Consider the following 14,635-nt stretch of genomic DNA (forward strand, 5'->3'; position numbering starts at 1 on the left):
TGTTATGAGTAAAAGTTTTTTTTTAAACAAAATTATGAATCAAGGTTGGGATAGAAAATTTATACATAGTTTATTATGAATAAAGGTTGAGATAGAAAATATATATACCTTGGAATAGTCCATGCCACCATATATGTCTCCAACAAGCATGTCTATAGCACTATTATCTCCTCGTTGACTCAACTCTAACAACTCATCGAAACTGCAATAAGAAATGGATGTGAAAGCTCTAAACAAAAAGCTGCAATTACTTTGGCAACAATTAGTATTCAAAAATGTGTAGAAGAACAAAAACCTCTTGCACTTTGTTAAGAGCCTTCCCAAGCCCCAATAAGTACCACCCCCAACATTTGTACCACTAACCCGCTGAAAGCTTCCATCTCCATCCACCTATATCCAGCTCAAGATAGATAGCATTATTAGAAATGCACAAATATTTCATGCTAGTGATGCTCGGTAGGAAAGATGAAACGGAAGCTCAGTATATACCTTGATCATACTAACACCAGAGCCAATAGTAACAAGAAGATAGGGAAACATATCATTTTGATCAATCTGCACAAATTCCTTCTGGCCCTCCATGTGTGTGAAGGCTTCATGGCGTATTGCCTAAAAAGCACCAGTTAGAACACCTCTTTAATTGCTAGTATTCAGCTAATATACCAAATAAAGAAAAAAAGAAGGGAAAAAAAAGTGATCTTAAAAGATATAAATTCTAGATTCTGGGATCGCATAGAATTATAACAATACATTCTGGAAAGCACAGGGCAGCTAAAATTAAATAACAAAGACCATAGAATATCATGAAGCCTACATTGTTTGAGAATTCAAGGTAACAAATACTGACATACTCATGCATACATATGGGAAGAAATAAGGCAACTGGACCATTTAAGATACGCATCACACAAAATATAGTTTCTCATGTTCAATACTGGGCATACGGAGGCTCACTCAACATTGTACGATGGTTCGCTAGAGATGGTTTCCACATTTCAAGAGAAGTACATCCTCGCATGTTGGAAGAACTTCCCACATCCATCCAGAGGCAAATTTGAAGATAGAGAAACTGGAAATTATGATATCAAACAAAACTCACTAGGAACTTGGCATTACAGCAGAACTTGTAACTATGTTAAGAGCTAGAGATACAGCCTCTATTTTTTTGTCTTGTAAGATCTGTACTTTTTTCTTTTTTAATAAGCAATGGTTGTTCTTTTTAACATAACTTTCACTTCAGCAGGAAAGTAAAATGTCATTCCAACGCATTTGGTTAACGATTTGTTAAGAGATTTAGAAGGCAGCACTAGTGGAGAAAGAAGAGAAACTAGTGATGAGATAGGAAAAGCCTCTAATTTGATATTTGAATTTCAACTTTGATGGAAACCTGAGGGGAACATGGGTATGGCAGTCTCAGGACCATTTGCCTTCAAAGACTCTACTCATGAAGAAGGTAGAGGCGTAGAGCTTTGATGGACAGTTTTAAGAAAATTCTTTGATCTTGCAGGGATCTCGTTCTGCAGAAGCCAGCTCTCCAAATGTAATTGTGCGGGGCTTTATCCAAGGATCCAAAGAATTGGGGATTATATTTTATCATTTTCACAGAAGGCAACCTGCCCAGTGTAATTACATGGGGCTTTGTCCAACTCACTCACACTGGATAGTATTTCCTTACATCAAAGGAATCCTTGCCCCCCACCATGATTTGGTATTCCTTTTTGCATTTTGGGTTCCACAATAAATTCATTATTTATAAAAAACGGAAAGAAGATCTCATGAAAGTATACAATAATGATATCATAGGAAGCTTCAACAGGAAGAATTGTTCTCTTTTCATTTCCCATGAAGAATTGTGATGCTTACAAGTGGGTTTCAGACTGCAAACAATTGAGGCTAGTTTTCTACAGTGTAACATTCATTCAATTACTCCTTGATAAATGAATGGAGGTTGTTCTTCAAATCAATTCTCAATTTTCAATGCCAAATTGGCATTCAATATGGCATTTTCATTTGGAGGTCATAAATTATGAGAGAAATAAATGTGGCAACCAAGTTGTTTGTGCTGAATATACAACTGTTATAAAGGTGGATTTAAATATCCTTCCCTGCTTTTTGAAAAGATCCAAAAACAGAAAAAGAACAATGCAAGAAGAAGACTTCATGTTAAGTTGATTGCATGCATAAGAAAGTTCCACACTGAACAGACTGGTAGATAAATATTTATTTCAATGAGTTACCTGAAAACAGTAGAGGGAAATAGCCCTATTGTATTTTGCATATTGTACTATAGTTCACATATTACCTTTTCGTCCCTAAGCCATCATATAATTATACATATAATTTAGAGATATTCTAATTATGTAATATCCGTCCATTATATAATGCATTATGCTCAAAGGGTTCACTCACAGAGATATTTTCCCTTCAGACAAACTTCATCTACACTAACAGAAAGGTCAAGTCGAAATTCAAAACCAAGGAGTGTAATGAGTTCTATGTTGAGGGACATGGAAATATTAGTGATTGAAAATTAACATTCAGCGCAGCATGTGTTGAGTGTGGAACAACCAAGAATTGTAGGAAATATTGGAAGTTGATCCAACCTCTAAGGCTTGATGTTTTCCTAGCACATCCCTTTCTAACTAAATTAAGTGCAGGTTGTAAGTCTACGGTTCACATTTTTGTCCCTAAATCAAGGATGAGATCCTCCAGGACTTAAAATTAGATTCAGTGCTAGTGACTAATAGTACAGCCAGGCATGAAAGTAAAATTATAAGAAAGATAATCCATCACTACATTGCATATTTTACCATGCTAATAAAGTGAAAGAAAAAGAAAAATGTTTGATTGGCAATGAACAAAAGTTCTATAGTTTCAGCACTAACATCAGCATCAATCATTTTAGTAAAACAAGACTTCAAGTCGCAGTATGTTTGTTACTGGCCCTTTTTCCAATATTCAGACAAGAAAATCAGTACATATACACACACACACACAAAAAAAAAGCGTGGTATTAGGATTGCATCTTAAGAAGAAAAAAAGTAATAGGATCACACCTTAAGTAAAAAATTTGCTCCAGCTACAAGACAATCCATTTCATCTTCCTTGTCGAGACTAACCCCCAGCCTCTCTTTGAAGGTGTCCGCAAATTTGTATGCCCCACCACCTGTGGCCTTCTCATGAAATCTAACTAGTTAATAAATCACATAGCAGTCGACTATCTGTAGCAAACAGTAGATTGTGGATATGTATTACATTCAAAAGGAAAAAAAAAACTAAGAGAAAAACAGCCATAAGTCCATTGCTAAAATGCCACCCCCACATATAAGACAACAGCTGATGCTATCCGACATCATTATTCAGTAAATAAAGATTTATTCAAAGGGGAAAAAACATCCATTAACTAGTGAGCAGTGGATTAGAAAACTAAAATCATCAGATCGCTGTACAATACACAGTTATAGTATGATTCAAGAAGCCCTAACAGAAAATTATATACATGACAGAATAATATATATTAGAAAACAATAATCATCAGATTGATGTACAATACAATAGTATGATTCAAGAAGCACACAGAAAGATCAAAATACTTTTTGGGTCATAAAAACATAAAAGAGCGAATAATATAACATGAAATAACTAAGTCATCTCTAATAAGACTATATCTGGGAGAAGAAGATAACTACTGTTTTAAAGTTCTTTTTTTTTTTTTTTTAAACGGTACTGTTTTAAAGTTCTAAGCTGTCAGTATCAAATGATTTAAATGTAAAATAAACTGCAATGGCTGCCAACAGTTTGGCATAACCATGAGTGGTTTAGATTGAAAAAGAGGCATTCTCTAGCTACCATTTGTCAGGATCATGCAAAGGATTCGTTTTATTAAAAATTTCTTATGTATTTTTGTGTCATTTGCTGAAAATTTATAGATTGCGCTGAATGCTCGAACAAGAAAAACAATGCAGGTGGGACTGCGGGAACCCCATGGTGTGTCTGTCTTTGTATTTACATAGAATCTTGGCTCCGTCATGGTATACTCCCACGGAGCTTCTTCCTTGAAAAAGAGAGGCGTGCTGAAAGATTTTTTTTTTTTTTTTTTTTGGGGGGGGGAGGGGTGGGGGGTCACTCATGTTCTAAAGAAAAGGTTTTTTCTTGTAACCAAGGAATTTGGGCCATTTAGTTTGGCAAGCAGTGTGTAGTTGTGTATAAGAGTCATAAGACAGTGTTTAAAAACTAAATGAAATGTTTTTCACTCATATTCTAAAGAAAAGGTTTTTTTATTCGTAACCAAGGAATTTGGGCCATTTAGTTTGGCAAGACAGTGTTAAAAACTCGGATTCGGACAACAACTCGGCCAAGGTAATAGGGAGTCGACTCGGCGAGTCAATGATAGGTGCAATCAAATTTCAATTAACTAGCGAGACAACGAAGTTCTGATTGACTTGGTAGGGCAAAACTCAGATGGGTGAGAACTTTGGCCAAGGTAAAAAGGAGTTGACTTGGGCAAGTCAACGATTGACTTTGGAGTTTTTAGCAATTAACCTGATGGTATAATAGAGTCCAAACAACTTTAATGATGCCACTTTCCATATTAGCAGGCATTTTCAAGGGAATGTCAATTTTAAATGATGTCTTTATTGTGAATGGATGCACGGAGTAGTTTTTAAACTAATGGTATAATAGAGTCCAAACAACTTTAGTGATGCCACTCTCCATCTCAGCACGTATTTTTCAAAAGAATGTCAATTTTAAATGATGTCATTATTGTGAATGGATGCACGGAGTCAAGGTTCATAGTTGTCCCAAGTCCCAACAATCCAAAGGTAGACATGGAGAAATCACATGACACTGGATTGAGCTTTCTCATGGTTATATGCAACAAATTCCATCTAACAGCTTATTGTAGCGTACATTTTTCCTTCTCACTTTAGTATATGGAAACCGGATGATTGGTAAGTCGTCATGAGTCGACGGATTGTACCTAATGGAGACTTCTCATATGACTTAAACAGACTTTTTATTGAAGTTGATAAAGACAAGTTAATGCGTTGGAATAGAGGTGAAGAAAAATAGAAGAAAATATAATTCCATGGAAATAAATATCCTAGAATCTAAATAACATGAAAATAAATTCCTAAACTAAATAACATGGAAATATAAATTCTAATGGGCAAATATGCCACTTATTTGGCTACAATCTGCATCAGGTGGTCATGTTTCTCTGAATAGTTTTCAAGGGCTCCATGGTCTATTTAAGTCAAATAATTTGTATATGTTACATTTTGAGATGTCAAATGTCAAAGCGTTGCAGGCAAGTGACTTCTCCCGAGAATGGAAGAATATGGCTGAGAGTGGGGAGTGGAAAAGGAAGTTTTGGATGAAGTGGAAGAAGCCTCAACTTGGTTCCTTGAAGTTAAAGCTCAATTTCAATGGAAGCTCGAGTGGAAACTCAATGCCATTGGATATTGGTAATGTGAAGCTCAAGAGGAGATGGAAGTGGCATTTTCAAGATCATTAAGCATTAAAGATGTATGAAGTAGAAGCTAGAGCATCGCTATGTAATTAGATGGGTTTTGCCAAGTAGCTTCGGTCCTTTGCAATTGATGAGATAATAGACTTGGAAATGGACATAGGTACCACTTCTTATCATATTTTGAGACCGAATGAGACCCATGGCTTAGTGCCCGTTTGGATGCATTGAAATTAATTTTGGGGGAATCAAATTTAGGGAGAACCAATTCAATGGAAATTGATTTACCTTGCTTGAGATGGGCAGAAGGAATCCAAGAGAGAATCACATGTGTGCAGAGGCAGATCCACCGATGATCGCAAGCATGAGTCCCGTGAATCAATGCATCCCGTGTCCAAAAGGTTGCACTAAGTCAAGCCACCCGTATGCAGAAAAGACATCACTGTACAGAAGAGTGAGAGCAAAGGAGGCCTAGTGGGGAGTGCCATGACAGTATCGGCTATGTCACAGATGTCGTTCTCGGGAATTTCTAGGCAACGGAAAATCTCGGGATATATAAATTTTTATTAATTTTTTCGGGTTTATATCGGGAAATAAAAGGTACAATTAAAATTATTTAAAAAATATAGAAATATTAAATTTAAGAAAAAAAATATCGTAAAAATATCGGGATAATATCGCGATATTATCGGGATATTTTATGATAAAAACAAAAAATATCGCTATAATTTTAAAATCTAGGGATTAGTTCGGGATTTTGTCGTTTTATCAAAATCTCATGATAAAAACGCTATATTTTGAAAATATCGGAGATATTTGTGACATAGGGTATCGGTGACCTCCTCGACGCGATTGGCGGAGGCTGAGATCAATAACGGTGGGGTCGACGATGATGGGCAGAGCAGAGTTGCACAATATCAAGGGTGGGCAAAGTCAATGGCACCACAACAGCTGAATCAGCCAACCATCCCAATCTACGATAGTGACAAGGCAAGGATCGAGGTGTAGACAGAGGCCGATGACGAAAAGGATAAGGCGAAGGTAGGGCACAAAGGCAAGGGTGGGGAGGATGGAGATCAAAGATACTACAGGGGAACACTAAGGGATACGGTGTGAGAAACTGAAGTAGATTTTTCTTGGAAGTCGATTTCAGTCGTATTGTGTCCGAATTCTATTTAAGAGGTTTCACGTAAAACTCCCTGGTGGAATTGATTCCCGAAAATCAAGTGATCCAAACTAACATAAATATATTTTCATGGAAATTTATTTCATCCATGTAGTTTTACCTGCAATCAAGTGATCCAAACTCCCTGGTATGCCTCCTTAAGGAAATTACTTTGTATTAGAGAGTCTTTGGCCCTCTAATGATATTGTACATTTCGTGTCGTTTGGCCTTTTCAATAAATTGTGTTAATAGGAAATAAAAATATTTGCAGATGGCATGGCAATGATATCCAACTTTCTAGTCAATTAACATTTATGGTTTAGGTTGGAATAAAATTGCGACAATATCGCAATTAACAATTGTGATATCATCGCAATTGTATTCACGCGAGCAAAACCCTTTGTTTTACTAGCAAAGTGATTGGTACCATGTTAACAGCTATCACAATAAAAATAAAATATAGTTTATTGGAAAAATAAAATGATAGATATGGTCCTGTATCTTTTTTCTTCTCTTTCACACCACCACAACCATTCACAATTCTTCCATTGTCGCACACGCCACACAGTCGAGGGCTGCCCTCTCTACATTCACCATTACTGGGAAAAACCCATGTCTCCTCACTTGGTCTATGACAAGAACACGAGGAACAATAGCACCACATACAGCCTGAAATTCCCCAAGCTCAAGCAATGTCAAGGTTTCCATCTAAAAATAAGAAAGCAAAGGAAAAAAAGATATGAAAACTATAAATCTTAAACACCCATTCTCTCTCTATGGGAAATGGATGCTTCGATGTGGTTCTAAATATGATAGGATTGTGCATGGATCTACACACGTACAAGCCTCAGGAGCACTTGGACACCAATCCCATCAGCGCTGCACAGGGTTCCCCCATCAATGGCGTTGCTCCATCAACTCGGAGTCCCACAATTCTTCTCTCAACTGGCAAGAGTTTATATTGAGAAGTCCCCATGGAAACAATGTTGTTCTCCCTCGTTTTACACAAAACTGCACACATGGAAATTGTGATGGTTCTCCTAATTTGATTCGGAAGTCGGTGGAAATGGCAAAGCATATTGGAAGCAATGTTCATAGTGGTGGTGGTGGTTTTTTTTTCCTTTTTTTTTGTGTGTGTGGGTCCTGACTGGTTTGGGACCAAGGCTTAGTTGACTTGAGTTGTGTGTGCGTAGGCGGGCGGGTGTGTGTGTGTGTGTGTGTGTGTGTGGGGTGGGGGGAGAGATAAAGTGTGATGGCACTTTCAGTAACAATGATGAGATGATGGAAGGCCAACAGTGGTGAACAGTACTATGATAAGCTGTAGCGGCTGAGGGGATGGAAGAAAAAGGCTGTAAACAATACAATAGTGTACAAGAGAAAATATGAGGATAAAAGTGTCTTTTCATTTCTCTCACTGGATTTCATTTTTCATTATTTTTCTTGGGTCAACATAATAACAATCACTACATGAGCAAACCATGGGGTCTTGCTGCCATGGGGTCTTGCTGGTGGGGTTAAGGTTAGCATCTGCAATATTATGGAAATACCATAGACTTCTGAATGCAGAATGTCTTTCTAAAAAATCAATTTTCACCAGATTTCAAGAGATTGCAGAAGACATGAATTCATACTTTGAGCAAAGTAAAAGTTGCTTCAAATTTAATGGTAACTAGATAAAGCAAAGAGCTTCAGTGGTTACCTTAATTATTACACTATCATCACGTGGACTCCCAGAAGGACCGCAACGCCATGAAGGTGAATCACACCCTACCAAAAAAAATTAATTGGAAACAGCACCAGACATTAACAACAACTGAAAAGTATGTTCAACAAACCAATAAAAAAATTATACAGGAAAAAAGATAATAACTAGGAGCACTACTAAAGTCGTACATTTTTGCCTATGATGCAAGGATATTGAATCTTCTCAAATAGTGAGACTTAAAAAACTAGAAGTTATATGAGCCTTAAGAAACTTTCTAACAAAAACTAGAGGCAGATAGCCAACACACTCACCATAAAGATACAACAAATACATAGGATTGGCTGATGTTGGGTGATTTTCTAAAGAGATACTAGTTGTTATTTTACTTCTTAAGTTGAGATCAATGAAAAAATAAATTCCGGTGAGAACTGAGTAGCGCTGTTACTACTGTTGATGTTCATCAAGGTCTCATTTTAAATATTTACACAAATTGGTCGGCCATATCCACATCAGAAATTTCTGTTGATATGGCGTTGTTGCCCATTAATGCTTTCAAAAGCTATACACGAGAAGGATGATGTCTAGAGGATTTTTGGGTAAGGAAATAATTTTTTTCAATTAAAACCAGACAATAGTGGTTCTCATGAATTTCACAACAATGCCTAGGTCAGAGGTTAGGGATAAAAAAATCATAGTCTGGTAATTCTCTTTGAATGGAAAAGTTATATAAGAAATTATTAGTTTGGTATGTTGAAAGTTTAAGTCGGACCGATTTTTTGTTGAAAAAATATATTTTTATTAAAACTAGGCAATGGTTCTCATGAACCATAAAAAAAGCCTAGGTCAGTTATTATGGATAAAAAAATTATATTCTTGTAATTCTCTTAAAATGGAAAAATTATATGAGAAATTATTAGTTTGGAATGCTGAAAGTTATAGTCGGACCCTGAAATCTCAGAAAATCTCCGGGCAATTTGCTTTGGACATTGCTAATCATATAAATGTAGAGTTTGCAACATAATACGTTGCAGATACCAGCATGATTACAATGAAACCCAGTCAAAAGAATGTCACCCACCCACCCACCACAGAGGCAAAATCAAAATTGAAATCCTCTATCACATGGGAACCAGACAAAAAGACAATTTGCAAGAACAAATTGGCAAAATCGTCTCATTAGCTATTCAAATCAAGAACTCAAATTAGGAACCATTCTGAAAATACAATGGCTGCATACCAATTGTCTTGAGTCCATGGTTATAAACTCACTACCAGCAAACCTGGAAGGAATCCAAGTATTTAAAACATGGAAGCAGCAAAGAATTAAGATCTTGATCTGCCTCATGAAGCAAGACCCATTTTATGTTTTTTTTTTCTTAATGGTAAGGCCCATTTTATGTATGAAGTCAAAACTTAGAAAGCCCATTGTATTTTAGACTGTTTCTTGAGAATGCGAAAAAAAAAAAGTACACATACCACCACGATGAAGCTGCTTGGAATCAATGAAATCCAAGCAATCATTCAGCTTCCTTGTCTCAAATTTGACAAAATGGAGCCGCCCGCCAAGAATGGGATACTTCCTCTTGGTACCATTAGAAAATACCATTCTCATCCTCTCCCTCATAGACCTCTTCCACTTAACATCAGCAGGATGATCTTCGTGTCTTGAGAAATAGACCAACTTAATCAGAGATCCTATCAATGCAACAAAAAAGTATCATGCAATCTATATAAAACACGCCTTAAGAATGGTTAGATAAAAATTCATAATATTTTCATAGGACAATGAGATAAAAATACAGTCCCAGACAAGGCTTAAAACAGTGGCAAATTCATTCAAAGCCCAATCTCAAAATAGAGACGTCTCTAAAATGAAGAAGCAGACCAATTATCCGGAAAACAGATGAAGTAAGTCAAACACATCTTAGAAATTGCGGATTATAGAAGAATCCAGACACTAATAATTGCAACCAATGGTAAGAAAATACGTTTCACCTTCATGCGATGAACAACGGTAGACCTTCTATATGTATAAAATTGAAATAAATGTATTACAAAAAGTAAAAATAATCACCTCAAGAATGCAACCCTACTACTAAGACCCTGTTCGTTTCAGATTGTTGCAACCTACTGTCACCCCAGATCTGATTATTGGACCCAAAATTAATGCAATTTTGGATCCAATAATCAGTTTGATAGTGAGTGCCAAACCGATTATTGGACTCAAAATTACATTCAAATTTGAGTTCAATAATCGGCTTAGCACTCACAATCAGTTGTCATAATCCTAAACGAGCAGGGCATAAAAAAAAACCAGGAAAAGAAAAGGGAAAAACAGACATATAAATCACCTTGAGAATGCAAACTTAGTACTAACCAAAACCAGGGGAAAAAAAAAAGTAAAAATCAGACATATGACATGGAGAGAAAGCAAATCAATTCCCTGACCACAAAAGCATAACCCACAGAATCCAGAACAATTCAAACCAAATAGTGAAAAAGGAAAAGTCTATATGACCCACATAATCCACAACTAAAATCCAGATAGAGAGAGTATAGAATTATAGAGAAAAAAAATGAAAAATCACAATATGGCAACATAAGTACATAACCAACGAAATCTAATAAGAAAGAGTCACAAAATCTAAAATTTATCAAACCTCCAATATCCAGAGCCAAATGAGAGATGTCATCAGACTGATTAGGCAACAGAATTGTAGGGTTCCTTTCCTCGAAATTCCCTTGAATTGCAGCGCCGGTGAGATCGAGCTGCGGCCGAGAGGTTGACCTACTGATAGGGTTCCCAATTGGCGCCATTTCTCTATCCTGCACTTTCTCCTTCTCCTTCTCCTTCTCCTTCTCTTCTTTTTTATTTAGGTTTAAAGAGTCTAACCCTAATCCTAACCCTTTTGTTGAATCGGCCATTCAACCCTAAATTCTCCCCACCAGCTACCTAATCCCAACTGTCCCTTATTTGACCGATTTTCCTATATCACAGTAATAAAATCTTATATAAAAAACGGCAAAACGAGAAAGGTGCGAGAATTAAAAAAAATTAATGATGAGAAGGAGAACCACAAGAAAAACCCTAAAAGGAAAATAAATCCAAACTCGATTTTTCGCTCAATCCGTTACTCAAAGGACAGATCAAAAATCTATAAAAGAAACAGTAAAACTGTAAAATCATTAATTTTCTATCTCGTTGAATTTATTGCTCGATAGGTATCTGCAATTTCTCAATAGAAAACTCCTCCTTATTTCTGTTGAAGTTTTACGTTGCAGAGGAGAGAACACTGGTTTTGGCATTGCATGAAGAGTCAGAGAAATGCTAAGATCAGTGGCGCGACTAGGCTTCTGTTTTTCTAGTTGCCTGGCTAATCTTTTGTGGGCCACCACTAAACCCTATACTTGGCTAACGTCTATGGCCATTGATTAGATTAAATGAAAGCAAATATCAACGGTCAGATCTTCTAGATATGTATTAAATATTATCCTTTTTTATCCAATGGTTGGGATCATCTGTTCAACTTGGATCACGTGATTGTTCGTTTTGTGGGTCCCAGATCATGGAGCTCAAAAGTCACAATCTAGATAACCTAATCCCTCTTCTCACTAGAATTAATTAATGCAATCCAGTGCCCGTAACTTAAGGAGTCTTAGCTCACATTCTTTAAATTTTACTTACAGTTTAAATATTTGACCCTTGAATTCCTGAATGTGGACCTTGCTCCAATAAGCTTTAAATATACAGGGTCTATGCATAAAATTTACAATATATATAGGATGCTTGAAACAAAGTGCATGTTTTATCTAATAATCTGGCAACTTGAATAGCAGCTTCTCTACGCTATAACTGTTGAAATATAAATGATTAAATAACACCGACTCGCACGTCTTAACTCTTAAGCTTTTGGACTGATTGGTTGTTTCACATGCTATCACAACTATTGCCTCACGGCAACTCCTGGATTCAAAACCTAGGCGCCGGATGGACCGATGGTTCGTTCCGAACTATGGGGTTAACCGTGGTACTGTGGTTCGGTGTCGGGCTTGTTAGGGAAGCTGCCGGCTCGACATTCCTCAGTCTTATACTCCTCTGACTCCTTCCCGATGCTGATTCGTCGTCCTCATCTTGCTCAACGAGGATGGCCTGGACATTGGAAACTTGTGGAGGGGCGTTAACAACTGGGACGACCGGACATTGGAAACTTGAAGCATACATAATACTTTGAATTGGAGCGTTTGTTGACGTGGTGTTGGTATATTTTTAAAAGGTAAAAAGGTTAACTTTTTTAGAGTGAAGAAAAAAGTAACTTTGACTAATGCTAAAACAAATAATATAAAATTATACAAGACAAAAGAGTATGAAGCAATGTAAAAAAGCACTTAGACTTTTTAGTCCCACATCGATTCGGCGAAAGTTTTGAGGGGATGATGGAGGTTATAAATATGGTCTTTACCTCTCTTCTCTTCACACAAGTCCTCATATATGTGAGGCCCCATGGCTTGGCCTTTATGGCTAGCATAGGAAATAGTTTATATATATATATATATATAACATTTCCTACACACTTGTGTAGGTAACTTACCTACACACTACCTTAAAATACAGTGGGGGCCCACATTATTTTGGTGATCCAAACCATTCATTTGAATGATCCTCACATAGATAGGGTGTCCACAAAAAATCAGATCCATAGGATCATCCTAACCATTCAAACTATGGAGGTAAAAAATGGACTAATTTGTGAAGGTTTATACACGTTCATTTTACCTCCACAAATCGTAGGGTTGGGATGATCCTATGGATCTGATTTTTTGTGGACACCCTATCTATGTGATGACCATTCAAATGAATTGTTTGGATCACCCAAACAATGTGGGCCCCCACTGTATTTTAAGGTAGTGTGTAGGTAACTTACCTACACGTGTATGAAATGTTCTCTCATATATATATATATATATATATATATATATATATATAGAGAGAGAGAGAGAGAGAGAGAGATTATATGGTGGCCGACCGTCAAATCTGCAAGGGGCTAGGTGGCCACCTAGCCCTTACTTTGACGATCAGGCATCATATAAAAACTCATATATATAAGAAAGAAAGAAATCAATCAATCAAAAGATTAAGGGATGGTTGCCTTGAACTAGGGGTGTAGCCCATTGTTCTTGGCGTAGGCATTATACCCTCGAGACTCATTTCCTTGTAGCCACCTGCATAAGTGGGGAAATAAAGTCTATAAGAGAAAGTTTTGGCTTGCCTTGCCTAATTATCTTTCTATTATACCATTTATTTTCTTTGTTAAAAACAGTCCATCAGATTCTACTAATATTCCAACACATGGCTCCTCGTAACGATGTTGCTTGGGTGGGGTTTGTGGTGTTCTTCTTCTTTATATGATGATGCTAAAGTGTGGTTCCGCGATAGGTGGCTGGTGGAGCTCCAATCTGTGATGGATCTGCCCTTACGGAAAACACGTTAGGGGTCCCGGAGTTGTGACTATGGGAGACCACTCCGACACTGAATCAAAAATCAACACAAAAGCAGAGAAAACCAAGCAACTGGAGAAGAAGAATAACTCTCACCAAGGATTCAAGATATTGAAGATGCAGGATGTTGAAGATGCTTAATTCGCCCTAAATCCCAAGTTTCCCCCCCATGATTAGTTGGGGTTAGTTCAATTAGATAAATTATTTAGGTGCATAAATAGAGAGCAATTATCATTCTTTAAGAGCTTGAGGATAATTACATAAGGAAGGTGTATTTTGGGTGCCAATCAGGAACTCCCTGAGGCCATGTTTGGGTTGTAAGAAAAACATTTTTGATAGAAAAATATTTTCTTATGAAAATTATTTCTTCCCACAAATATTATTATAGTAGATTTAAAGGGAAGTTAGTAAAAATTTGAATAGGGTTAATTCATGTAATTTTTTAATGTGTAAAAGACGGAGGATTCATGTAAATATTTTTCCTTCCTAAATTTTTCCTTAAGCCCGAGTTGCAATCCAAATACCCCTAAATTGTTAATGGCACCCAAACTGTGGGGCAACTCGGGCTTGAGGCGATCATAGTCTGTTACGTGCCTAATTGGTCGTAACAGAATTAAACAAACGGAAAATAGAAAAAAGAGAGGGAGAGAGGCTGATTCGAGGCAACCGGACCTCCTAGTGGTTCAAATCAAGAGGAACCATGACTCTCCTAAACAAAGTTTCCCTTGTTTGCTATAATTTTCTCTTTTTCTCTTATTTCATTAAATTAAAGAACTCAAATACAAGCACAAAGGTGTGC

The 14,635-nt window shown here is 36.8% G+C and overlaps 1 protein-coding gene across 1 annotated transcript in view; it reads right to left on the reverse strand.

Annotated features, from left to right (window-relative positions):
• The window catches only part of PANK1 (pantothenate kinase 1), a 31,700-nt gene extending 20,054 nt beyond the window's left edge, over nt 1-11,646 (reverse strand). The window contains exons 1-7 of the mRNA XM_077388020.1: nt 11,001-11,646; nt 9,817-10,035; nt 8,335-8,402; nt 3,057-3,173; nt 490-609; nt 296-390; nt 109-202 (exon numbers count right to left, since the gene is read on the reverse strand). Coding sequence (XP_077244135.1) covers nt 109-202; nt 296-390; nt 490-609; nt 3,057-3,173; nt 8,335-8,402; nt 9,817-10,035; nt 11,001-11,265 — 978 coding nt within the window. The 5' untranslated portion in view covers nt 11,266-11,646. The remainder of the gene's footprint in view (nt 1-108; nt 203-295; nt 391-489; nt 610-3,056; nt 3,174-8,334; nt 8,403-9,816; nt 10,036-11,000) is intronic.
• Nucleotides 11,647-14,635: the final 2,989 nt, after the last annotated feature.

This window comes from Tasmannia lanceolata, unplaced genomic scaffold (assembly GCF_043159265.1).
Source record: "Tasmannia lanceolata isolate RefF3 unplaced genomic scaffold, GAP_Taslan_0.1 ptg000008l, whole genome shotgun sequence".
Taxonomy (NCBI): domain Eukaryota; kingdom Viridiplantae; phylum Streptophyta; class Magnoliopsida; order Canellales; family Winteraceae; genus Tasmannia; species Tasmannia lanceolata.